General features: G+C 46.4%; 2 protein-coding genes across 11 annotated transcripts in view; one reads left to right on the top strand and one right to left on the bottom strand.

The window, feature by feature from the left end:
• The window catches only part of LOC110523840 (B-cell CLL/lymphoma 7 protein family member A), a 29,866-nt gene extending 25,080 nt beyond the window's left edge, over positions 1 to 4,786 (top strand). For 4 of the 7 annotated variants that reach the window (XM_036977525.2, XM_090234846.1, XM_036977523.2 and 1 more), the window contains 4 exons: positions 157 to 253; positions 1,476 to 1,625; positions 2,368 to 2,498; positions 2,932 to 4,786. In XM_036977525.2, coding sequence (XP_036833420.1) covers positions 157 to 253; positions 1,476 to 1,625; positions 2,368 to 2,498; positions 2,932 to 3,006 — 453 coding nt within the window. In that variant the 3' untranslated portion in view covers positions 3,007 to 4,786. The remainder of the gene's footprint in view (positions 1 to 156; positions 254 to 1,475; positions 1,626 to 2,367; positions 2,499 to 2,931) is intronic. The other 3 variants (XM_090234848.1, XM_036977524.2, XM_090234847.1) reach the window with 1 other exon arrangement.
• Positions 4,787 to 7,651: 2,865 nt separating this feature from the next.
• LOC110523839 (CAP-GLY domain containing linker protein 1b) overlaps positions 7,652 to 27,613 on the bottom strand; it is a 37,635-nt gene continuing 17,673 nt past the window's right edge. For all 4 annotated transcript variants that reach the window (XM_090234844.1, XM_036977528.2, XM_036977529.2 and 1 more), the window contains 6 exons: positions 25,211 to 25,317; positions 14,949 to 15,005; positions 9,706 to 9,793; positions 9,353 to 9,571; positions 9,065 to 9,177; positions 7,652 to 8,947 (listed from right to left, as the gene is read on the bottom strand). In XM_090234844.1, the coding sequence (XP_090090970.1) occupies positions 8,713 to 8,947; positions 9,065 to 9,177; positions 9,353 to 9,571; positions 9,706 to 9,793; positions 14,949 to 15,005; positions 25,211 to 25,317 (819 nt within the window). In that variant the 3' untranslated portion in view covers positions 7,652 to 8,712. The remainder of the gene's footprint in view (positions 8,948 to 9,064; positions 9,178 to 9,352; positions 9,572 to 9,705; positions 9,794 to 14,948; positions 15,006 to 25,210; positions 25,318 to 27,613) is intronic.

Below are 27,613 nucleotides of genomic sequence, written 5' to 3' on the forward strand. Positions count from 1 at the left end.
CCCTCCCTCCCACACACACACGTCAGCCGCATTGAAGTTCAGTAGATATGTCTTTTACAGGAATTCTTCAAGCACCTCTTCAAACTTCACAAACTCACATCACGTCACTGTGTTGTATGTAACCAGTATTTCTGCCCCCCGTCTGTTGTCTTGCAGAAGAGTAAGAAGAAGAAGAAGGGGAAGGATGAGAAGTATGGGTCAGAATTGACCACACCTGAGAACAGCTCTTCTCCTGGGATGATGGACATGCATGGTGAGTAATGCTCAATTCAGAGTCCATAGCCGCCATGCTCTGACGAACGGTCCATTATTACAGATTTATAAAATGGGTGGGTCTAATCCTGGATGCCGATTGGTTACAAAGGCATTCCAGCTGGTGTCTATTCCACAAGTTTTCACCAGCTAAATCTATGATGTTAAAATGCCTATTTACTCTGTTCCATCTCACTGCGCAATCCATTGTCTCATCAGCCCAGCCAAGCAATTTATAAACTTGATCTCCACTATGAAAATTCTCACATTTCTTTTAGACTAGCATTTGGTTTTCACCACAGAGATTTGTATGAATCTTGCTGTCTGTCTCTCCGACATTTAAAATTCGATCTCTAGCTGTCCCATAGTAATGAATGTCGGGATGAGACAGACAGTCAGTCTTCTGAAGTGATTTTGTTAGCTGTGTTGTTGGCTAGCTCCTCTGAACAACAGTGTCCTGACGAGACAGCACATTTTCTATGCCAGGTGAAATCGCGTGTCATTAGCTCATTCTTATGGATGTATCCAAATAAATGTCACTAGAAAGCTTAAACAAAGGCAAATGCAGCTACTTTGCTGTTCAAGCTGCACGTGACCGTCAGTTAGCCGTAGTTGGCTGGCTAGCTAGCAAGCAAGGGATAAAAATGTTGCCAGCCAGTATGGCAATGGAACATTTAGAACGTCCATAGATACAGAACAACAAAAAGACTTAACGACTGGGTCGCGTCTCTGGCAACCGAACCAATAGAACAAACGACCAGCCGGCTTGGGTAGGAACCTTAGATTTGTGTCGGGACTATATCTCATGGAAGGATGAAATAGAGTGAATATATTCAGTAAATTAATGTTTTTATGAAAATATGTAAATAGTAAAATAATTATGTTAGTAACCCATCGTATTAAAGTGATAATGCCCAAGAAGCCGGTGTTTGGATGATATATTGGCACGGCTAGACAGCCGTTTCAGGCCTAACTAACCCCGTGCCAATATATCCTCCAAGCACCGGCTTCTTGGGCATTATCACTTAATTACAAACCTCATTTCATTGGCTGATATTTAGTCACGGCTGTATCTCACAATAAACCATGTGGCTCTGCAGCTTTGAACTCTGTGGGACACTTAACACCCGGTGTGTGGGTTGGTGTATATGTCTGTGGACCCAGAATGGAATTGAAAGTTAAACCAAATTAAAAGCCCATCTCTCTTTCCTTCTCTCTCTCAGACGACAACAGTAACCAGAGTTCCATCGCCGACTCCTCCCCCGTCAAACAGGAAACCAGCTGCAGCACTAGCCCCGCCCCTGAACCCTCTGCCGTATCCCACGGCGATAGCAGTGAGGCCAAGAGCGACCAGAGCCCTGGCAGCAAGAGGAGTGAGACTTGCGCACACACACCCACCACTACCAACAGGGGGTATCACAGACCATTGCCAACCCTGAAATCCCCTCCTATTGTGGCCCTTTCCTTAGACACTTCTAATACAACTGGATGGGTGAAGCTGATGGCAGGGTTTAGAAGAACAGTGTATATTCAATTCCTGTTTGGTTAGCTGGTTAGGCCTGAAGTCACAGGGCAGTACTCAGGGACTCATCACGCTGAGAGGGGGAGAGAGAAGGATGTAGAGAGAGAGAGAGTTCAGCTGTGACCAGACCCTCGGGGCTTCAACTGCCAACTCTCCATCTTCACCCCCTACTAACAAGGGACCTCTCTCAGCCTGGTGCAAAATAGAACTCTCGCTCTACCCCTCCCTCTTTCTCTCTACCCCTCCCTCTTTCTCTCTACCCCTCCCTCTTTCTCTCTGCCCCTCTCTCTTTCTCTCTGCCCCTCTCTCTTTCTCGCTACCCCTCTCTCTTTCTCTCTATCCCTCTCTCTAGTATCCCTACATGTAATGCTCCTCCCCAGTTATACCTTGGTTGCTGAACATTTGTAACTACTGCATATTACCAATAAGTGGCATCAATGGGTTTAGAATTCCTTTCCAGTATCCCATTAGACATTAGAATGTCTTGTAGCAGAATGTCTTGTAACTGATGGTCAAACGCAGTCATTCAACAGTACAGATCTGACAGGTTTACCAGGTGATTCATGTCGTGTGTTAATGTGTTTGTGGTGCAGCGACGAGCAACCTGTCCACTGAGGGCTCAGAGAGAGGACAGGGGGACAAGAGAGACAGCAGGCCGACGTCCTCAGGAGAAAAGGACACCTCAGGAGACAAGGACACCTCAGACAGCCGCGAAGCCACTCAGGTACTCTGTTCTACTATACTGTATATACTGTATATTCTACTCTTCCTCCATGAAGAAGACGAGTGGCCTGAGGACCTCCAGATTATTCATTTAATTTTTATTCCGTCCACATTTCTAAATAAATAGATGAACCGATAACTTCATCAGCTGTAGTTGTTTGTATGTTTGTGGGCGGCAGGTAGCCTGTCTGTTAAGTGTTGGGCCAGCAACCGAAAGCTCGCTGGTTCGAGTCCCTGAGCCGACTAGGTGAAAATACTGTCGATGTGCCCTTAAGCAAGGCACTTAACCCTAATTGATCTTGTAAGTCGCTCTGGAAAAGAGCGTCTGCTAAATGACTAAAATGTAAAAAATATATGTTAGCAGAGACAAGTTGGTACAGCCTTGTTTTAGCTAAAACACCCTTATCTGACTGTGTGTTTGTGTTTCTGGGCAGGAACAGGAGGAAGAGGCTCCTCCCAGTAAGAAGAGCATGCAGGAGTCTCCATCTCAGGACTACGAGGAGAAATAGACGTGCTGCATCCTTTCTATCTTCTTCCTCACCTCCCTTTCTTCCTCCCCCCGTAGCCCCTAACACTCCTCCAAGCAGAGGGAGAAAGGACTTTGTCTCCCTCCACTAAGCCTTCTTCCTTCCCTCCTCCTCTTCTTCCACACTCACTCCCTCACTAATGCCACGAGTAGTTCTATGAACCAGCCTGTTATCCCCTCCATGGCCAGGGGTGGCGCTGTGAGCCCAGCTCTTCCCAGAAGAGAAACACTGACCTGCACCTGTGACACAAACCCACTGACAATATGGGACTTCACATTCTACGCTGGCACCACCTCCCCCTATCTCACCTTCGGTTGTTCCGGTGTTTGTTTAGGACAGTTTCCAGGTTGTTTAGTTTAGGGGTTGTTGTTTAGCCCAGGAGGGTCAATGCGCTGTTAAGGTATAATGTCACAAAAACGGCACGCTGTGGTTTTACTGCTGCTGTGCTGGGTGTGGATTTCTGTCAGTTTTGTTATTTTAGCTTTATTTCACTTGCTTTTTTTTCTAGAGGAAGAACAACAGTGGTTCTGGTCACGTTTATTTTTTCGCAAGGACATGCTTGTAGCATACGTAGGTTTTATCGACGGGTGTGCTTTGATTATTGTGGTATAACGTACTTGGTAGGTCAAACTGTTTTTAACTACTTTTTTATTGTACCATGTTTTTATTTGCCTTACGGTTTTAACATTGAGCTGACGCTAATGATTTTATTCAGCATTTACATTCAACTATAAACAGTTTCCGTTTCGCATTGGTTACTGTTAGAAAGACAACATGTACTGTACAAAACCGCATTCTGCAAATATCTCGAAAGAAGAATTGACTTTGAGGGAGTCAGCAGCTTCCCACGAGCCTGGGTGTCAGTCAGTTTCTCTTCCCAGCTTCTTTCCTGTCAAAAGGCATGACGACTACAAAAGAGTTGAGGAGTTAGAGACAGAAACATGTGGGTGTCCGGGCTAAATTCCCACTTGGTCAACAGCAATGACTGTTTTTTCTATGAGTCTTCATTGCCATCGCGGTGGTTTAAATGTACTACTACATGTATCACCTTTCATAACCTCCCCTCAGTGTCCAGTCCGTCTTGTAGTTCAAACTGTGGCTCAGATTCTCATTCAAGGTGCTCTCTGTGGGTCGCAACCTAACTTCAGGATGGAAGGTACGCATATTCGCACAAATCTGTCAACTCCACACACACACACAACAAAATAAATCAGCCTCAAACCTATTTATGTATGTTTTATGTTCGGGTGACATGATCAATCAATAATCATTGATCCCCCCCCCCCGGAAATCAATGAGTTCAGTGAGTTCAAGAGCGTGAGCCTGTCTGACCGACTGTTTATCAGCGGATACACACATCCAAACATCAGTTCAATAGAGAGAAATGAAATGACATTTCAGTGGAGACAGAGGACGGCTTTAGCATATACCTCATTTACAGTCCAGCAGAGCTGGTACTAGTGATGCTATGTAATTGACAAGAGAAGTATGTACAACATTCCGTTTTTTAGATATCTTTTATTATGTTTTAGCTTTCACTTGATTCTGATTGAACCGGTTAATGCTTCTAGTTTAACTCATATGAACTGTGTATATAAAGAGCTGAGAACATGTCAGATGCTTGTTTTCTTGGGACCATATTGTTTCAGTTTAGAATGATCTTGTACAGGTTGATGGTTTGGTTTGACTTATTTATTCCATCGCTAGTGCTCAGATTTGATCATGTCCAATGGTTTTGTTTTATTAATAAAAAGCCCCAAAATATTTATTTTACCCAGTGTGTTTCCTGTTGCCCATTGATTTCAGACGCATTACCTCAAGTACTAGGTTAAAGAACTCTTCGACATAGGTCATTTTCTTCTGTTTGAATTATATGTCAAAAGAACCAATTCTTCCTACTCATTTATCTTTCTAATGCATATGCTTTGTTGCACTCCAATGAGAAGCACAAAACTTAGAGGGAAGGCAATCTGAGGTAGCAACTGGTTTTCAGTTGGCACTCAACACTTCCCTACAGACTTCCCCTTCTCTTTTAGGGGCCTGTTTTTCAGTGAAACTATTTTCCTTCTGTTGTATTTGAGGGGAACTCATGAAAAATGGAGAGGGTTATTTCAGTTCCCCTCGTCCTGTCAGGGGTAATGTATCTGGGGATGAATTAATTATGAGCAGTTCTTGTACTTATTGGTCGGTGAGATGGAAACAGCCTGGTGTGGTTCGTAGGTTTGGGGGCAGGGGGGGCTGGTGGGGCTGAGCAGAGAGGAGTCTTGTCCAGAAACAATCTCTACTACCCACTGGACACACCGTGTAGATCTGAAAGGATGGATTGGATCGGCGTAAGCAATATGGTTGTTTGTTCCAGCCCACAACTCTACTGATTTTTGGACTATGACTTACATCATCAGATGATAAGAGGAAATCAACATTCTACAGGTAGAGTATTTGTTTTTATTGTATTTTTTTTTGTACACAACATAGAAAACCAGTACCGCTTTACAGTAGGGTCCTCATCTGTAAAGGGTTTATAACAGTCTACCGATTGAACAAACCCTTTATAAAGCCTTTATAGACGATGCCTTAACGCTATTTGAAACATAAACAGTGCACTAAACAGTCACGTCACTTAGTAAAGAGTCCACAATGTGCTTATAGAGTTAATAACATCATTACAAGTGCGTTACGTTTGTTCCCTGGAGTCGGTACATCGTTATCGTCCAACGTGCAGAGCAGAAAAATAAAATACACGTAGAAGATCCTTTTTGTTTCCATGGCACATTGTGCACATTTAGTTTTTCAGAAAACTTCTGATGGTTATTTACAAAGGCCGGTGTCATTGGTTAGTCACATAGATCTATCATACGTAGCTTTGTTACACCGGGCGATTCAATATGATCCAAACTGTGTGCTTCAGTACATAGCTCTAGTACACGTATATCTATTACAGGACAGGTCGTTTTTAAAAAGACAATACATAAAATACACAGGCAGCACATTAAAAAGGTGACAGTAACTGGGTAGTTTTCTGTCTCGACATTTCTTATCAAATCAACAAGTTAGTTTTTTCATTTAGCATGGCAGTTTCTAAGTGGGTCCTGGATTCTAAGAGGGAGTTTTAAAGTGAGTAGTGCAACAACAAGTTAAGTGGCTGGCGTTCGGTTGCCTTAGTTCGGATGAGCGCCCGCCACAAGCACCAGGTTGATGTTCAGTAGGCATTAAAACAACGTGCGTTTTTTTGTGGAGAATTTCCCAAAATACCCCCTCAGTTCCAAAATGTCCTCTATCATTTTGTGACCGGCTGAACACAACCTGGTAGTACAGGTAGACTGTGTGTCCTGTGGTATTACCCTGTTCCCTTTGTGGAGGGGACATCCATAGGGTCCCCCCTGTAACTATATTCCCCAGGTTGTTGCTGTAAATGAGAACGTGTTCTCAGTCAACTCACCTGGTAAAATAAGGGTTAAATAAATAAATACACAGGTCAGGGTCTGGACACAGCACACTGACTCGGGAAGGTGACATGTGAAAGACAGGAATGTGTTGGAGAAACATTCATCATTAATTGTGCTATTAGCAGTGAACCACTCTGGTGCATCCAGGCCCTTCCCCTTCACGTACGTCTGCATCGTCAAATGCCTTCCCTCTTGCCCGGTTACATATAGGAAGTTTATTTCCTGTGAAAACTGAAGTCAAAACCCAACCCATGCTGTATGCAAAAAAACGAAAGAATTAACTAATAACAGAAGATGATTCGTTTATGAACTAATAACAAGAGATCATTCCTTTATGAACTAATAACTGAAGATGATTCCTTCATGAACTAATAACAGGAGAATGATTCCTTTATGAACTAATAACAGAAGACTAATTCCTTTAGTTCCTAACATGGATATTACATGTCGGAGAGGGAGTTAGAGAGAGGGAGGAGAGTTAGAGAGAGGGAGTGGGGGAGAGTTAGAGGGAGGGAGTGGGAGGGAGTGGGGGAGAGTTAGAGAGAGGGAGTGGGGGAGAGTTAGAGAGAGGGGGGAGAGTTAGAGAGAAGGAGGGGGAGAGTTAGAGAGAGGGAGGGGGGAGAGAGAGAGAGGGGGAGAGTTAGAGAGAAGGAGGGGGAGAGTTAGAGAGAGGGAGGGGGGAGAGTTAGAGAGAGGAAGGGGGGAGAGTTAGAGAGAGGGAGGAGAGTTAGAGAGAGGAAGGGGGGAGAGTTAGAGAGAGGGAGGAGAGAGAGAGGGAGGAGAGTTAGAGAGAGGGAGAGGGGGAGAGTTAGAGAGAGGGAGAGGGGGAGAGTTAGAGAGGGGGAGGGGGGAGAGTTAGAGAGAGGGAGGGGGGGAGAGTTAGAGAGAGGGAGGGGGGGAGAGTTAGAGAGAGGAAGGGGGGAGAGTTAGAGAGAGGGAGGAGAGTTAGAGAGAGGGAGAGGGGGAGAGTTAGAGAGGGGGAGGGGGGAGAGTTAGAGGAGAGGGGGGGTTAGATGGAGGAGAGGGAGGGGGGAGAGTTGGAGGGGGGAAGAGTTAGAGAGAGGGAGGGGGGGAGGGTTAGAGAGGGAGGGGGGGAGGGTTAGAGAGGGAGGGGGGGAGAGTTAGAGAGAGGAAGGGGGGAGAGTTAGATAGAGGGAGGAGAGGAGAGTTGGAGAGGGGAGGGGGAGAGTTAGAGAGGAGAGGAGAGTTGGTGAGGGAGGAGAGTTAGAGGAGAGCGAGGAAAGGAGAGTTGGTGAGGAAGGAGAGTTAGAGAGGAGAGCGAGGAAAGGAGGGTTGGTGAGGGAGGAGAGTTAGAGAGAGGGAGGGGGGAGAGTTAGAGAGGGTGGAGAGTTAGAGAGAGGGAGGAGAGTTGGAGGGGGAGAGAGAGAGGGGAGAGTTGGTGAGGGAGGAGAGTTAGAGAGGAGAGGAGAGTTGGTGAGGGAGGAGAGTTAGAGGAGAGCGAGGAAAGGAGAGTTGGTGAGGGAGGAGAGTTAGAGAGAGGGAGGGGGGAGAGTTAGAGAGAGGGAGGAGAGTTGGAGGGGGAGAGTTAGAGAGGGGAGGGGGAGAGTTGGTGAGGGAGGAGAGTTAGAGAGGAGAGGAGAGTTGGTGAGGGAGGAGAGTTAGAGGAGAGCGAGGAAAGGAGAGTTGGTGAGGAAGGAGAGTTAGAGAGGAGAGTTAGAGAGGAGAGCGAGGAAAGGAGGGTTGGTGAGGGAGGAGAGTTAGAGAGAGGGAGGGGGGAGAGTTAGAGAGGGGGGAGAGTTAGAGAGGAGAGGGGGGGTTAGATGGAGGAGAGGGAGGGGGAGAGTTGGAGGGGGGAAGAGTTAGAGAGAGGGAGGGGGGAGAGTTAGAGAGAGGAAGGGGGGAGAGTTAGAGAGAGGGAGGGGGGAGAGTTAGAGGGGAGGGGGGAGAGTTGGTGAGGGAGGAGAGTTGGTGAGGGAGGAGAGTTAGAGGAAAGGAGGATTGGTGAGGGAGGAGAGTTAGAGAGGAGAGCGAGGAAAGGAGAGTTGGTGAGGGAGGAGAGTTAGAGAGGAGAGGAGAGTTGGTGAGGAAGGAGAGAAACGTTTGTGAGAGGAAGTAGTATAAGTAATAGGAGAGTCTTAGGTAGCGGGGGATTTTGAGTTACCTAAGGGGACTATGACAGTGAGTGACATACATAAATACGATATAAAAACCCAGAGGGAGTCTGGTCGGTGTTTGGCGGTCTGTGCAGGGCAGGGGTGGGATACTGTGGATGAGAGCGAGTCTAGAAGGTCTGATCATCTTGGCAGGACTCTGTGGAGTGACCAAAGGCCTCACAGATGTCGCAGTACGGCCGCTGGTCGGCTGGCTTGCCCTTGAAGGAAGAGTGGGGCACTGAGTCAGGGCTCTGGGCCTGGGTCGGACAGTCTTCGGTGTCATGGAGGTCGAAACAGTCACAGATATCACAGAACAGACGAGGAGGAGCCTTCTTGTCCTTCTTAGATCCACACTCTTCCAAACTAGAGAGGGAGAGACCGAGAGAGAGGAAGAGAGAGAGTGATTAGGGTCTGTCAACAACTGTAAGTGAGGGCTAAGTTTGGGGTTTGGGTTCAGAGGTTATATGTTATAAGACTGACCCGTCAGTGCCGTCATTGCCGTTGAACTCAGCCAGAACCATCTTCTTCAGCTTCACCTTCAACTCCTCGTTCTTCCTCTGCAGGTCCACAATCACACTGTTCAGGAAGTTAATCTACAGGAGGGAAATAGATGGAGGGAGAGAAGAGAGACCACAGTCAAGTTTATATGAGAAAGAGTGAGGTGGACTGTGAGACAATGGTGGAAGTGCAGATATCTATCTATGCAAATTGAATACTGTATAAGTGACAAGCAAATGATGCAATTTGAATACTAATTGCGAATCATACCTGTCCCTCTGCAAACTCCTTCTCTTCTCTCAGCTGGTCCAGCACTGCATCACCTGAGGAAGGCATTCCACTGTCCCCTCCCTCGGAGGCCTGCTGTCCCATGAGCCTCTGCTCCAGGCTGGTGACACATCCCTGTAGTTGGGCCTTGTCTCTCTCCAGCGCCTCAACGGCAGACTGCAGCGTCTTGGCTATGACGTTCTCACCTCGCAGCACCACAATCTAGAGGGAGACAGGTTTCAACGAATATAGAGATACAGCCGTTGTATGGCAGCCCAGAGAAAAAGCAATGCAAGTTTTCTTGAATTTTTCATCAAAAGGCCCACAGTCTGCTAGAGTTGTGTGTGAATGTTTACCTCATTCCTCAGAGTCTCCAGCTCCTTGTCCTTATCTGTCTTCTGGTAGTTTCTCTCCTCCCCTGTCTCCTGGTTGGATAGAGTTTCCCTGGGGGGGGGGACAGAGGAAGAGAACCGCTAAATACAGAACTCACAGACCCACACTGGGACTGGTAGGAGCAGTGCAGTACTGTGTGTGCACGCATACATTTCTCTTTGGGTACAGTGAGAAACTTCTGCCTGATGAAGGTCTCTGACTGCAATTTTTTAAACTTTTGATTTACAATAAATAATCAAATACGTCACACAATAGTTGTGATACTCAAGGCGTTGGAACAAGGATCACTAAAGACTAGTGAAGCTAGCCCTTTCTCAATAACAACATTGGGAAGTTTAGGGCCAAAATTTGAAAGAACATCACAAATCCAGATGTTGAAATCCAACTTGACAACAAAAGGCATTAGCAGGATTCAGAACACAGTGAATAACCTGTCTGTGGAACCCCAAGGTTGATGGCATTACCCTGCCTGGGTCTCATGATCCAATAGATCCACAGGGAACAACAACCTTAATCACATGCTGACCACACAGCTCGCGTCGCATGCGTTATGTATACATACATGTTATTCAATCATTTTGCGCACATCAACGAGCATCTGCGTAACCAGGCGCTAAAATAGAACTTGGTTATATTTGTGAAGCTTCACCCGCTGCAAGTCCTGCCTCTCCCATCTCCTCATTGGTTTTTAGGAGCATATACCCACATGGGAGATTGGACCTCAATTCATCGTTCACACTCCAGTCCAGTTGGTGGTGGTAATGCACCATAAAGTTGGTTGCCAACCTCCATATAAAGTCCGAAGAAGAAGACTGAAGGTGGAGAGATTACTAGAAACTAACTTTTACCCTTTTATCTGTGGATTAATTAACGGAGTAGAGGACCTTGTGCATTTCAGGTAAAATACCATCCCAATGTTTTTATCCCAGGACAAATTAGCTAGCAACAGCATGCTAGCTAGCTAAATTGACATACATGTTAAATGCTTTTCGACCTGTCCCCAAATTAATATAGTTGGTTAAGAGTTCGTTTTGATACTTCAACCTGCGTGTCCTGATGGCGTCTGGTGTGGGTGGACAAAATCAACATGCGCGCGAGCTCTCTGGTCAGCATGTTAATCACAAAAGATGTAGCTTGGATGTCTTCCCCTAAACAAAGTCTTTACTACAGATGCTAGTCTAGATATATAGCCTACTTTTCTAGGGATTAGTGCTGCTGAATAACATCTCTTTTCTGACTGCCTGACTGTGAAACATTCACCTGAAAAGGTAGTTATCCCCTGATCTCTCCTGACTGATTAGTCCTGCTCTACATAACCCTTCCTCAGGCTTTCATCATCTCTCTCTTGGTTTAAATAACCTTTCTGATGCCAACCTCCCACCTCTTCTGCTCCTCTCGTCTCCTCCCATTTCCTCTCCTGTCTTCTCCACCCCAACTTCTTCTCCTCCATCTCCTCTCCCCTTCAACATTCCTTTCCTTCCTTCCTTCCCTCCATCTCTCTCCTCTCATTACTAGTGTTAGTAAAGGGATGTACAGTGCTGTGAAAAAGTATTTGCCATTGAGTTTCCCTATTTTTTGCAAATTTTTGATACTGAATGTTAGCAGATCTTCAACCAAAACCTAATATTAGATGCAGGGAACTTGAGTTTACAAATAACAAATGGACACTTATTTTATTTATTTAATTAACAAAGTTATGCAACACACAATTCCCCTGTGTGAAAAAGTAATTGCCCACTTACACTCTATAACTGGATGTGCCACCTTTAGCTGCAATGACTGCAACCAAACACTTCCTGTAGTTGATGATCAGTCTCTCACATCGCTGTGGAGGAATTTCTGCTTTAACTCAGCAACATTTGTTGGTTTCCAAGCATGATTGGCTCGTTTCAAGTTATTCCACAACATCTCAATTGGGATTAGGTCTGGATTTTGACTAGGCCTGTCACGCCTGCGCTCGAGGGCGCCGGGCTCCCCAGCATTGCGCACTCCTGCCACTATCATTACGCACACCTGCTCCGTCACACACATCAGCGATTATTAGACTCAGTCACCTGTTTATTACCTATAATATTATTATATTTTGTCAGTTCCCCAGCTCTGTTCCCTGCTGCTGTGATTGTCGTTTGTCATTGTGTATCCGTGTGCTGACGCTGTTTCTGACATGCTCTCCCTGTACCTGCTTCTCGTCTCCAGTTTCGGTCCTTACAAGGCCATTACAAAACTTCTAATTTGTTGCTTTTTTAGCCATTTTCATGTAGACTTGATTGTGTGTTTTGGATCATTGTCTTGCTGCATGACCCAGCTGTGCTTCAGCTTCAGCAGGACAATGGTTCTGTTCTAAAATAGATTAAATCGTTTTTTTCTTAATCAATCTACACACAATACCCCATAATGACAAAGCGAAAACAGATTTTTTTTTTAATGTTTTGAAATAACAGAAATTCCCTATTTAAATAAGTATTCAGACCCTTTTCTATGAGACTTGAAATTGAGCTCAGGTGCATCCTGTTTCCATTGATCATCCTTGAGATGTTTCTACAACTTGATTGGAGTCTACCTGTGGTAAATTCAATTGATTGGACATGATTTGGAAAGGCACACACCTGTCTATATAAGGTCCCACAGTTGACGGTGCATGTCAGAGCAAAAACCAACCCATGAGGTCGAACAAATTGTTAGTAGAGCTCGAAGACAGGATTGTGTCGAGGCACAGATCTGGGGAAAGGTAACAAAAAATGTCTGCAGCATTGAAGGTCCCCAAGAATACAGTGGCCGCCATCATTCTTAATTGGAAGAAGTTTGGAAACACCAATACACTTCCTAGAAGTGTCCGCCAGGCCAAACTGAGCAATCGGGAGAGAAGGGCCTTGGTCAGGGAGGTGACCAAGAACCCAATGGTCACTCTGACAGAGCTCAAGAGTTCCTCTGTGGAGATGGGAGAACCTTCCAGAAGGACAACCATCTCTGCAGCACTCCACCAATCAGGCCTTTATGGTAGAGTGGTCAGACGGAAGCCACTCCTCAGTAAAAGGCACATGATAGCCCACTTGGAGTTTGCCAAAAGGTACCTAAAAGACTCTTAGACCATGAGAAACAATATTATCTGGTTTGATGAAACCACGATTGAACTCTTTAGCCTGAATGTCAAGCGTCAGGTCTGGAGGAAACCTTGCACCATCCCTACAGCGAAGCATGGTGGTGGCAGCATCATGTTGTGGTGACCAGTCAGGATTGAGGGAAAGATGAACGGAGCAAAGTACACAGAGATCCTTGATGAAAACCTGCTCCAAAGCTCTTAGGACCTCAGACTGAGGCGAAGGGTCACCTACCAACAGGACAACGACCCTAAGCACACAGCCAAGACAACACAGGAGTGGCTTCGGGACAAGTCTCTGAATGTCCTTGAGTGGCCCAGCCGGAGACAGGACTTGAACCCGATTGAACATCTCTGGAGAGACCTGAAAATAGCTGTGCAGCGACACTCCCCATCCAACCTGACAGAGCTTAAAAGGATCTGCAGAGAAGAATGGGAGAAACTCCCTAAATACAGATGTGCCAAGTTTGTAGAGTCATACCCAAGAAGACTCAAGGCTGTAATCACTGACAAAGGTGCTTTAACAAAGTACTGAGTAAAAGGACTGAATACTTATGTAAATGTGATATTTCAGTTTTGCATTTAAAAAAAGAAAAAGATTTTCAAACATTTCTAAAAACCTGTTTTTGCTTTATCATTTTGGGGTATTTTTTAACAAGGCTGTAACGTAACAAAACGTGGAAAAAGTCAAGGGTTCTGAATACTTTCTGAATGCACTGTATACACTATCCATACACTTCTTCCACTATCAGACACACTGAAGTCAATCATTAATGGATATAGAAAATAAACTGTACCAAGGCAGCAGATGCATGGTGCAATATGTTTACATGCAGCTATCTTCCCAAGGCAGCAGATGCATGGTGCAATATGTTTACACTCAGCTATCTTCCCAAGGCAGCAGATGCATGGTGCAATATGTTTACATGCAGCTATCTTCCCAAGGCAGCAGATGCATGGTGCAATATGTTTACACTCAGCTATCTTCCCAAGGCAGCAGATGCATGGTGCAATATGTTTACACTCAGCTATCTTCCCAAGGCAGCAGATGCATGGTGCAATATGTTTACACTCAGCTATCTTCCCAAGGCAGCAGATGCATGGTGCAATATGTTTACACTCAGCTATCTTCCCAAGGCAGCAGATGCATGGTGCAATATGTTTACATGCAGCTATCTTCCCAAGGCAGCAGATGCATGGTGCAATATGTTTACACTCAGCTATCTTCCCAAGGCAGCAGATGCATGGTGCAATATGTTTACACTCAGCTATCTTCCCAAGGCAGCAGATGCATGGTGCAATATGTTTACATGCAGCTATCTTCCCAAGGCAGCAGATGCATGGTGCAATATGTTTACACTCAGCTATCTTCCCAAGGCAGCAGATGCATGGTGCAATATGTTTACACTCAGCTATCTTCCCAAGGCAGCAGATGCATGGTGCAATATGTTTACACTCAGCTATCTTCCCAAGGCAGCAGCGAATAAATTGTGTTATAAATACTATAATGATTGTGTAATAAATTGTGTTATAAATACTATAATGAATGTGTAATAAATTGTGTTATAAATACTATAATGAATGTGTAATAAATTGTGTTATAAATACTATAATGAATGTGTAATAAATTGTGTTATAAATACTATAATGAATGTGTAATAAATTGTGTTATAAATACTATAATGAATGTGTAATAAATTGTGTTATAAATACTATAATGAATGTGTAATAAATTGTGTTATAAATACTATAATGAATGTGTAATAAATTGTGTTATAAATACTATAATGAATGTGTAATAAATTGTGTTATAAATACTATAATGAATGTGTAATAAATTGTGTTATAAATACTATAATGAATGTGTAATAAATTGTGTTATAAATACTATAATGAATGTGTAATAAATTGTGTTATAAATACTATAATGAATGTGTAATAAATTGTGTTATAAATACTATAATGAATGTGTAATAAATTGTGTTATAAATACTATAATGAATGTGTAATAAATGTGTTATAAATACTATAATGAATGTGTAATAAATGTGTTATAAATACTATGAATGTGTAATACATACTATAATGAATGTGTAATAAATGTTTTACCTGTCTTTCATGTCTTGCTGGTACTGAGACTTATGACTGTTCAGCTTCAGTTCCTCACTGAGAGAGATGGAAGGAGAGCAAGAGAGAGAGGGGGGAGAGAGAGAGAAAGAGAAGGGAGAGCGAGAGAAGAAGAAGGGCGAGAGAGGGAGAAAGAGAGAAGGGCGAGGGTGAGTTGCTTTTCAGTGTCAGTCAACATTTGTGAGACTCAATAACAATCAACATGATTCATGTGTAGAGGCACTTTCTAATAAAGGACAATCAGAATGTGTGTTCAACATCAATGATAACAAATGTATACATAAATAAAAAATACATTTGTAGCACACAGTATCTCTGCTTGGCTGTGATGTTGGTATGGGTATAAAGTAAAGGTTGTCATGGCTAAGTAGTGATGAGTGTAAAGGTCATGTCCAACTCTCAGTATGTGTGGCAAATGGGCCAGTCTAAATCACCTTCTGTGTGTCCAACTGAGGCATAATCATATTGACTACACTCTAAAGCATCAGTCACAGACACACATTTAAAAATACTTGATTTGAATCCAGAAATAACATCACATCATAAAGGATTCAAATATTTCAAAGGTTGTTGATGCGAGGACACTTAAGGAAACTAAAAGCACCTTCTCCTCCACACAGCTATGGGGCGGCAGGGTAGCCTAGTGGTTAGAGTGTTGGACTAGTAACCGGAAGGTTGCGAGTTCAAACCCCCGAGCTGACAAGGTACAAATCTGTCGTTCTGCCCCTGAACAGGCAGTTAACCCACTGTTCCCAGGCCGTCATTGAAAATAAGAATTTGTTCTTAACTGACTTGCCTGGTTAAATAAAGGTAAAATAAAAAAAAAATTTAAAAAAAATCAGCTGAAACAGAGTAGTATCACCTCCACACAGCTAGGCTGCCCATATCAGCTGAAACAGAGTAGTATCTCCTCCACACAGCTAGGCTGCCCATATCAGCTGAAACAGAGCAGTATCTCCTCCACACAGCTAGGCTGCCCATATCAGCTGAAAGAGCAGTATCTCCTCCACACAGCTAGGCTGCCATATCAGCTGAAACAGAGCAGTATCTTCTCCACACAGCTAGGCTGCCCATATCAGCTGAAACAGAGTAGTATCTCCTCCACACAGCTAGGCTGCCCATATCAGCTGAAACAGAGCAGTATCTTCTCCACACAGCTAGGCTGCCCATATCAGCTGAAAGAGCAGTACCTTCTCCACACAGCTAGGCTGCCCATATCAGCTGAAACAGAGCAGTATCACCTCCACACAGCTAGGCTGCCCATATCAGCTGAAACAGAGTAGTATCTCCTCCACACAGCTAGGCTGCCCATATCAGCTGAAAGAGAGCAGTATCTCCTCCACACAGCTAGGCTGCCCATATCAGCTGAAACAGAGCAGTATCTCCTCCACACAGCTAGGCTGCCCATATCAGCTGAAACAGAGTAGTATCTCCTCCACACAGCTAGGCTGCCCATATCAGCTGAAACAGAGCAGTATCTCCTCCACACAGCTAGGCTGCCCATATCAGCTGAAACAGAGCAGTATCTCCTCCACACAGCTAGGCTGCCCATATCAGCTGAAACAGAGCAGTATCTCCTCCACACAGCTAGGCTGCCCATATCAGCTGAAAGAGCAGTATCTCCTCCACACAGCTAGGCTGCCCATATCAGCTGAAAGAGCAGTATCTCCTCCACACAGCTAGGCTGCCCATATCAGCTGAAACAGAGCAGTATCTCCTCCACACAGCTAGGCTGCCCATATCAGCTGAAAGAGCAGTACCTTCTCCACACAGCTAGGCTGCCATATCAGCTGAAAGAGCAGTATCTCCTCCACACAGCTAGGCTGCCCATATCAGCTGAAACAGAGCAGTATCTCCTCCACACAGCTAGGCTGCCCATATCAGCTGAAACAGAGCAGTATCTCCTCCACACAGCTAGGCTGCCCATATCAGCTGAAACAGAGCAGTATCTCCTCCACACAGCTAGGCTGCCCATATCAGCTGAAACAGAGCAGTATCTTCTCCACACAACTAGGCTGCCCATATCAGCTGAAAGAGCAGTATCTCCTCCACACAGCTAGGCTGCCCATATCAGCTGAAAGAGCAGTATCTTCTCCACACAGTTAGGCTGCCCATATCAGCTGAAACAGAGCAGTATCTCCTCCACACAGCTAGGCTGCCCATATCAGCTGAAAGAGCAGTATCTCCTCCACACAGCTAGGCTGCCCATATCAGCTGAAAGAGCAGTACCTTCTCCACACAGCTAGGCTGCCCATATCAGCTGAAACAGAGCAGTACCTTCTCCTCCACACAGCTAGGCTGCCCATATCAGCTGAAAGAGCAGTATCTTCTCCACACAGCTAGGCTGCCCATATCAGCTGAAACAGAGCAGTATCTTCTCCACACAGCTAGGCTGCCCATATCAGCTGAAAGAGCAGTATCTCCTCCACACAGCTAGGCTGCCCATATCAGCTGAAAGAGAGCAGTATCTCCTCCACACAGCTAGGCTGCCCATATCAGCTGAAACAGAGCAGTACCTTCTCCACACAGCTAGGCTGCCCATATCAGCTGAAACAGAGCAGTACCTTCTCCACACAGCTAGGCTGCCCATATCAGCTGAAACAGAGCAGTACCTTCTCCACACAGCTAGGCTGCCCATATCAGCTGAAACAGAGCAGTACCTTCTCCACACAGCTAGGCTGCCATATCAGCTGAAACAGAGCAGTATCTTCTCCACACAGCTAGGCTGCCATATCAGCTGAAACAGAGCAGTACCTTCTCCACACAGCTAGGCTGCCATATCAGCTGAAACAGAGCAGTATCTCCTCCACACAGCTAGGCTGCCCATATCAGCTGAAAGAGCAGTATCTCCTCCACACAGCTAGGCTGCCCATATCAGCTGAAAGAGCAGTATCTTCTCCACACAGCTAGGCTGCCCATATCAGCTGAAACAGAGCAGTACCTTCTCCACACAGCTAGGCTGCCCATATCAGCTGAAAGAGCAGTATCTCCTCCACACAGCTAGGCTGCCATATCAGCTGAAACAGAGCAGTATCTCCTCCACACAGCTAGGCTGCCCATATCAGCTGAAAGAGCAGTATCTTCTCCACACAACTAGGCTGCCCATATCAGCTGAAAGAGCAGTATCTCCTCCACACAGCTAGGCTGCCCATATCAGCTGAAAGAGCAGTATCTTCTCCACACAACTAGGCTGCCCATATCAGCTGAAAGAGCAGTATCTTCTCCACACAACTAGGCTGCCCATATCAGCTGAAAGAGCAGTATCTCCTCCACACAGGTAGGCTGCCCATATCAGCTGAAACAGAGCAGTATCTCCTCCACACAGCTAGGCTGCCCATATCAGCTGAAAGAGCAGTATCTCCTCCACACAGCTAGGCTGCCCATATCAGCTGAAAGAGAGCAGTATCTCCTCCACACAGCTAGGCTGCCCATATCAGCTGAAACAGAGCAGTATCTCCTCCACACAGCTAGGCTGCCCATATCAGCTGAAAGAGCAGTATCTCCTCCACACAGCTAGGCTGCCCATATCAGCTGAAGGAGCAGTATCTCCTCCACACAGCTAGGCTGCCCATATCAGCTGAAAGAGCAGTATCTCCTCCACACAGCTAGGCTGCCCATATCAGCTGAAACAGAGTAGTATCTTCTCCACACAACTAGGCTGCCCATATCAGCTGAAAGAGCAGTATCTCCTCCACACAGCTAGGCTGCCCATATCAGCTGAAACAGAGTAGTATCTTCTCCACACAGCTAGGCTGCCCATATCAGCTGAAAGAGAGCAGTATCTTCTCCACACAGCTAGGCTGCCCATATCAGCTGAAACAGAGCAGTATCTCCTCCACACAGCTAGGCTGCCATATCAGCTGAAAGAGCAGTATCTCCTCCACACAGCTAGGCTGCCCATATCAGCTGAAACAGAGCAGTATCTCCTCCACACAGCTAGGCTGCCCATATCAGCTGAAAGAGCAGTATCTCCTCCACACAGCTAGGCTGCCCATATCAGCTGAAACAGAGTAGTATCTCCTCCACACAGCTAGGCTGCCCATATCAGCTGAAACAGAGCAGTATCTCCTCCACACAGCTAGGCTGCCCATATCAGCTGAAACAGAGCAGTATCTCCTCCACACAGCTAGGCTGCCCATATCAGCTGAAACAGAGTAGTATCTCCTCCACACAGCTAGGCTGCCCATATCAGCTGAAAGAGCAGTATCTCCTCCACACAGCTAGGCTGCCCATATCAGCTGAAAGAGCAGTATCTCCTCCACACAGCTAGGCTGCCCATATCAGCTGAAACAGAGTAGTATCTTCTCCACACAGCTAGGCTGCCCATATCAGCTGAAACAGAGCAGTATCTCCTCCACACAGCTAGGCTGCCCATATCAGCTGAAAGAGCAGTATCTCCTCCACACAGCTAGGCTGCCATATCAGCTGAAACAGAGCAGTATCTTCTCCACACAGCTAGGCTGCCCATATCAGCTGAAAGAGCAGTATCTTCTCCACACAGCTAGGCTGCCCATATCAGCTGAAACAGAGCAGTACCTTCTCCTGCACACAGCTAGGCTGCCCATATCAGCTGAAACAGAGCAGTACCTTCACCTCCACACAGCTAGGCTGCCCATAACAGCTGCAACAGAGCAGTACCTTCTCCTCCACACAGCTAGGCTGCCCATATCAGCTGAAACAGAGCAGTACCTTCACCTCCACACAGCTAGGCTGCCCATATCGGCTAAGACAGAGCAGTACCTTCACCTACACACAGCTAGGCTGCCCATATCAGCTGAAACAGAGCAGTACCTTCTCCACACAGCTAGGCTGCCCATAATGGCTGAAACAGAACAGTACCTTCTCCTCCACACAGCTAGGCTGCCCATAATGGCTGAAACAGAGCAGTACCTTCTCCTCCACAGAGCTAGGCTGCCCATATCAGCTGAAACAGAGCAGTACCTTCTCCTCCACACAGCTAGGCTGCCCATATCAGCTGAAAGAGCAGTATCTCCTCCACACAGCTAGGCTGCCCATATCAGCTGAAAGAGCAGTATCTCCTCCACACAGCTAGGCTGCCCATATCAGCTGAAAGAGCAGTATCTCCTCCACACAGCTAGGCTAACCATATCAGCTGAAACAGAGCAGCACCTTCTTCTCCACACAGCTAGGCTGCCCATATCAGCTGAAACAGAGCAGTATCTCCTCCACACAGCTAGGTTGCCCATATCAGCTTAAAGAGCAGTATCTCCTCCACACAGCTAGGCTGCCCATATCAGCTGAAACAGAGCAGTACCTTCTCCTCCACACAGCTAGGCTGCCCATATCAGCTGAAACAGAGCAGTATCTCCTCCACACAGCTAGGCTGCCCATATCAGCTGAAAGAGCAGTATCTCCTCCACACAGCTAGGCTGCCCATATCAGCTGAAACAGAGCAGTACCTTCTCCTCCACACAGCTAGGCTGCCCATATCAGCTGAAACAGAGCAGTATCTCCTCCACACAGCTAGGCTGCCCATATCAGCTGAAACAGAGCAGTATCTCCTCCACACAGCTAGGCTGCCCATATCAGCTGAAAGAGCAGTATCTCCTCCACACAGCTAGGCTGCCCATATCAGCTGAAAGAGAGCAGTATCTCCTCCACACAGCTAGGCTGCCCATATCAGCTGAAACAGAGCAGTATCTCCTCCACACAGCTAGGCTGCCCATATCAGCTGAAAGAGCAGTATCTCCTCCACACAGCTAGGCTGCCCATATCAGCTGAAACAGAGCAGTATCTCCTCCACACAGCTAGGCTGCCCATATCAGCTGAAAGAGCAGTATCTCCTCCACACAGCTAGGCTGCCCATATCAGCTGAAACAGAGCAGTATCTCCTCCACACAGCTAGGCTGCCCATATCAGCTGAAAGAGCAGTATCTCCTCCACACAGCTAGGCTGCCCATATCAGCTGAAAGAGCAGTATCTCCTCCACACAGCTAGGCTGCCCATATCAGCTGAAACAGAGTAGTATCTCCTCCACACAGCTAGGCTGCCCATATCAGCTGAAACAGAGTAGTATCTCCTCCACACAGCTAGGCTGCCCATATCAGCTGAAACAGAGCAGTATATTCTCCGCACAGCTAGGCTGCCCATATCAGCTGAAAGAGCAGTATCTCCTCCACACAACTAGGCTGCCCATATCAGCTGAAAGAGCAGTATCTCCTCCACACAGCTAGGCTGCCCATATCAGCTGAAACAGAGCAGTATCTCCTCCACACAGCTAGGCTGCCCATATCAGCTGAAAGAGAGCAGTATCTCCTCCACACAGCTAGGCTGCCCATATCAGCTGAAAGAGAGCAGTATCTTCTCCACACAGCTAGGCTGCCCATATCAGCTGAAAGAGCAGTATCTCCTCCACACAGCTAGGCTGCCCATATCAGCTGAAACAGAGTAGTATCTCCTCCACACAGCTAGGCTGCCCATATCAGCTGAAACAGAGTAGTATCTCCTCCACACAGCTAGGCTGCCCATATCAGCTGAAACAGAGCAGTACCTTCTCCTCCACACAGCTAGGCTGCCCATATCAGCTGAAAGAGCAGTATCTCCTCCACACAGCTAGGCTGCCCATATCAGCTGAAACAGAGCAGTACCTTCTCCACACAGCTAGGCTGCCCATATAAGCTGAAACAGAGCAGTATCTCCTCCACACAGCTAGGCTGCCCATATCAGCTGAAAGAGCAGTATCTCCTCCACACAGCTAGGCTGCCCATATCAGCTGAAAGAGCAGTATCTCCTCCACACAGCTAGGCTGCCCATATCAGCTGAAACAGAGCAGTATCTCCTCCACACAGCTAGGCTGCCCATATCAGCTGAAAGAGCAGTATCTCCTCCACACAACTAGGCTGCCCATATCAGCTGAAAGAGCAGTATCTCCTCCACACAGCTAGGCTGCCCATATCAGCTGAAACAGAGCAGTATCTCCTCCACACAGCTAGGCTGCCCATATCAGCTGAAAGAGCAGTATCTTCTCCTCCACACAGCTAGGCTGCCCATATCAGCTGAAAGAGCAGTATCTCCTCCACACAGCTAGGCTGCCCATATCAGCTGAAACAGAGCAGTACCTTCTCCACACAGCTAGGCTGCCCATATCAGCTGAAACAGAGCAGTATCTTCTCCACACAGCTAGGCTGCCCATATCAGCTGAAACAGAGCAGCACCTTCTTCTCCACACAGCTAGGCTGCCCATATCAGCTGAAACAGAGCAGTATCTCCTCCACACAGCTAGGTTGCCCATATCAGCTGAAAGAGCAGTATCTCCTCCACACAGCTAGGCTGCCCATATCAGCTGAAACAGAGCAGTACCTTCTCCTCCACACAGCTAGGCTGCCCATATCAGCTGAAACAGAGCAGTATCTCCTCCACACAGCTAGGCTGCCCATATCAGCTGAAAGAGCAGTATCTCCTCCACACAGCTAGGCTGCCCATATCAGCTGAAACAGAGCAGTACCTTCTCCTCCACACAGCTAGGCTGCCCATATCAGCTGAAACAGAGCAGTATCTCCTCCACACAGCTAGGCTGCCCATATCAGCTGAAAGAGCAGTATCTCCTCCACACAGCTAGGCTGCCCATATCAGCTGAAACAGAGCAGTATCTCCTCCACACAGCTAGGCTGCCCATATCAGCTGAAAGAGCAGTATCTCCTCCACACAGCTAGGCTGCCCATATCAGCTGAAACAGAGCAGTATCTCCTCCACACAGCTAGGCTGCCCATATCAGCTGAAAGAGCAGTATCTCCTCCACACAGCTAGGCTGCCCATATCAGCTGAAAGAGCAGTATCTCCTCCACACAGCTAGGCTGCCCATATCAGCTGAAAGAGCAGTATCTCCTCCACACAGCTAGGCTGCCCATATCAGCTGAAACAGAGTAGTATCTCCTCCACACAGCTAGGCTGCCCATATCAGCTGAAAGAGCAGTATCTCCTCCACACAGCTAGGCTGCCCATATCAGCTGAAACAGAGTAGTATCTCCTCCACACAGCTAGGCTGCCCATATCAGCTGAAACAGAGTAGTATCTCCTCCACACAGCTAGGCTGCCCATATCAGCTGAAACAGAGCAGTACCTTTTCCTCCACACAGCTAGGCTGCCCATATCAGCTGAAAGAGCAGTATCTCCTCCACACAGCTAGGCTGCCCATATCAGCTGAAACAGAGCAGTACCTTCTCCACACAGCTAGGCTGCCCATATAAGCTGAAACAGAGCAGTATCTCCTCCACACAGCTAGGCTGCCCATATCAGCTGAAAGAGCAGTATCTTCTCCACACAGCTAGGCTGCCCATATCAGCTGAAAGAGCAGTATCTTCTCCACACAGCTAGGCTGCCCATATCAGCTGAAACAGAGCAGTACCTTCACCTCCACACAGCTAGGCTGCCCATAACGGCTGAAACAGAGCAGTACCCTCTCCTGCACACAGCTAGGCTGCCCATATCAGCTGAAACAGAGCAGTACCTTCACCTCCACACAGCTAGGCTGCCCATAACAGCTGCAACAGAGCAGTACCTTCTCCTCCACACAGCTAGGCTGCCCATATCAGCTGAAACAGAGCAGTACCTTCACCTCCACACAGCTAGGCTGCCCATATCGGCTAAGACAGAGCAGTACCTTCACCTACACACAGCTAGGCTGCCCATATCAGCTGAAACAGAGCAGTACCTTCTCCTCCACACAACTAGGCTGCCCATATCAGCTGAAACAGAGCAGTACCTTCTCCTCCACACAACTAGGCTGCCCATATCAGCTGAAACAGAGTAGTACCTAGCCAGTTGTTTTGCTATACTCTTGCAGACCTGCAATCTGAAGGCCACGTACCGTAAGCCTATGTACGTGGCCCAGACTGCCAAATATCAAGCATGATATGAGAGGCTGATATTTAACACGTCCACACACACACTCCCAAAGGTTGTAACCTGGGAGAAGTGAAAAGGCACTCTACTCCTTAGATAGTATACAATAAAATAACCATAGACTATATAATACAGACCAATCTAGCCAAAACACACACAAAGAGATCAGAGAACTGACTGGGTCGGATGCAGCTGTTCTCCCAGACGAGATGTCTCCGGCAGCACAAAGCTGCTCCCGCTCTCACACACACACACACACACACACACGCCAGCATACTCGCTCTTGCAGACACGCGCGAATGCACACGTCATGGAGGTTATGAGACCCATGGAGTGGCCATGTTGGAGGCAAGCGGTTCGAGGAGAAGAGGCTGTGATTATGTAACACTCCCTAGTCTCTGATGGACGGAAGGAAAGAGGAACGCTTGTGTCTAAAAGGATGGAGGAAGATGAGTGAAGAAGAGGAGAGAATAGTGAAATCAGGACAAAGTGAATAATAAAGTAGTTGCTGTCATTCAGCCTGTCACGTCAATCCGACGTCAGAGACCGATGCTTTGATGACTCACACGGGGGGGGGGGGGGGGGGGGGGTCACAGCACACACAAGTTAAACATGAAGGCATGCACACGCACATGTACACACACACACGTCCACTCATGCACACACACACAGACCTATAAATAGAACCCTAGGTCATGCATGACGCTCACCATAACAAAGAGAGGAGCCCAGTCTTTCTCCCGACATACTGCAGCTGTACTTAGCATACTGCTGTCTAATAAGAGGGACGTATTTCATCATCACTGGCTACTGGGTTTTAGGGATACATCAACAACCATTCTAATACCAGAAGACTACACTTTGCATATCATGATCCCACACAGGTGTCACAAACTGGCTTTAAGAGTGAACTGTACCCCCCCCCCCTCTCTCTCTCTCTCTCTCTCTCTCTCTCTCTGTTTGACTAAGCGGCATGAGCGAGTTAAATATTTAAGTCTATGTCTTATTTGAGTAAGACTTTGATATGAGCCTCTCTCACGTTTCCCTGCACAGGCTTCTGATGTGCTCGTCTTTACGCTCACGCTGAAACACCACAGAGCCACAGAGCATACAATCCTCCTGTGTCTTCTAGATCCAAAGAAGCTGACATGTTGGTCGACTGTCTATTTTGCGGGTCAGATTGTAGTCAATGCATAATTTGAACGCTGAATACCACGGTATCAGCTGAGGAACCAACCATCAGCCATACTCACGTCCATGCATGGAATTCCCATTTTCCCTTGAACATTCCCTTGAACATTCCAATATGCTGGTTTCAGCCATTCACACACAGATTAGATCACCCCCGGACAGCAAGCATAATAACCTTCGGTCGCACTCACATTTCCTTGCACAGATTTCCGATGCGCTGGTTTTGCGTGCTGCTCCGCTCCTGCGAGAGACTGAGTTCTTCCTGGAATTTGGAATTCTGCTGTTTCAGCGCCTCGAGCTGGGAAATGATACACGGGTGGTAAAGAAGGATGAAAGGAGGGAGAGAGAGAGAAAAGAGAGAGACTTAGACACACAGTAAACAGTAAACAGATAAAGCCGTCTCCTCTTCACGCCTCTCTAACAGTCTTAGTCGCGAACATTAACAGGAAGACACACTGCCTTGTTACACTGCTCCACTGAAACAGCCGTTTCCTCGGTGCACAAAGACCAACACCATTACTCATCGTATAAAACTGTCTGCCAAACCTACGCACAGAGACATAAGTGTGTGAGGGATTAAATCACTTCGCCTGGGCGGCAGGTAGCCTAGAAGTTAAGAGGGTTGGGTCAGTAACCGAATGGTCACTGGTTTGAATCCCCAAGCTGGAGAAATAGTCCGTTCTGCCCTTGAGCAAGGCAGTTAACCCCCAAAACAACTGCTCCCAGATGTTGATTAAGGCAGTCCCCCGTGCCTCTCTGATTCAGAGGAGTTGGGTTAAATGTGTTAGACACATTTCGGTTGAATGCATGCAGCTAACTAGATATCTCAGTTTCCCTACTTCTAGCACCAATGTCCATGACTAAGTATTATTTTGTTTCTTTATTTCCAGCTCATCAGAAAAAAATAATGTGTAGATAAACTGTATGTGAGACTTGGCATCGCCACTTAAATCACCATTTGGGAAGAGATGGATCCTCTGAGGCATTAGAGACCATGCAGAGATGATGATAATGACTGAAAAGATCATGTTCATTTCTAAAGGGACAGCAGCAGGGGGGGATCAAACAATGAGCGTCCAAATCATGAGTCAAACTTTAAATCCTTTTAAGCATTCTGTTTGTTCTTACTCCCACTCCTATTTCTAAACAATATGGCATAAAAATAGCTAATGGGATGCGAAATCTTTGTTTCTAGGATTGTTCTTCAAATGAACTCTTGTACTTGTCAAAGCCAACATATCACAGAAAAAAATCATGGGCATCGTGACATCCAAAGGGGATGTTAGGTAAACAAGTGGAAACTTCCACCAGAGAAGGGAGGACATGTTGACGAGCAATGAACAACCCCTCTTCTGTTGCTATGCTTCCCCTGGACTAGAGTCCCATTGTGGCAGTGTACAGTATGTGTGTGCGTGTGACCATGTCAATAATTAATTTACTGGACATAAACACGGCTTGGGAATCAATGTTTTTCTTTGCTACAGTACTGCTGCCGGCACGGAATAAGAAAGTTCCCTGGTGGATTGCCATGGTAAGTCATGTGCTCACGTGCTGTCTGTTCGATTGCGTTCTAACATAAAGTAGATATATTTCTAGTGTATTTTTTGTTTTTAAATCTCCAATCATCTGGCTTTACATGTGAGTAACCGATCCATGGCAGATGCAGCGCAATCCTGAATGCAATCTCTTACTGTAAGTCATGTGCTGTGTGTCGTGTTGCATGTTAACATTTTGCCAAAGTTATTATCATCTCTACAGTATCTGTATCTGGTTGACATGTGAGTAACTGATCCAGGATGCTTTAAGAGTACAGATGTTCTCGGATCCAAAAAGTTGACCCGGACCCGAACGGACCCGACGACAACCAGACCTAGACCCAACCCGATTGGACCCAAGTGCCAAAAAAAAATCATGTTTATCAGCCAAGTTGCTCTTCTGGTTAAGAAATAGGTTTTTATATGTTGACTAGGCCTTCTGTAAGTCAATAAATTCACCTTATTAGCATAAAATAAATATGCTAAAGTCTACGCAGAGCCGTGGTCGGGAGCTGTACTCCATGTCAATCTAACAGGACCCGACCCGGACCGGAGAGAAAAGCTATTTGGACATGTGAAGACCTCTACCTTAAAGTGAGTCGGTTTACATGACAGAACCCTGAACTAGTCCACGGAGGTGTCACATACTAACAAACGCACACAACACGCAGAGAAGTAGACTCTGTACTCTGTAGCCTGATTTGAAGCAGTCAGATTGAGGATGCTGCTCTGACACTGGGACATTTCACAGTTTGTTTGTGTTTGTGACAGATGTTCAACTAGTATCCTCAGAGGATAAGAGCACAGCAATGTTAGACCGGATAATCTAATAACATCCGTCTGAAGACAGACTCCATATCCATGGCATACTAGCATACACGCACACACGCAGACACACACACACACAGCCGACAGCATATAAACAACCAGGCAGCAAACTTAAGCGCGCATCCTCAGTCCCAAAGGCCGCAAACGACCATCTCTCTTCCTGAAAATGCAACCATCTAAATCAGTAACCTCCTGCACTTTCAGATTCAAATCGTCCTCACTCATCCTCCC

The sequence above is a fragment of the Oncorhynchus mykiss genome, chromosome 5 (assembly GCF_057628025.1).
Source record: "Oncorhynchus mykiss isolate SJ-2025 chromosome 5, ASM5762802v1, whole genome shotgun sequence".
In the NCBI taxonomy this organism is placed as follows: domain Eukaryota; kingdom Metazoa; phylum Chordata; class Actinopteri; order Salmoniformes; family Salmonidae; genus Oncorhynchus; species Oncorhynchus mykiss.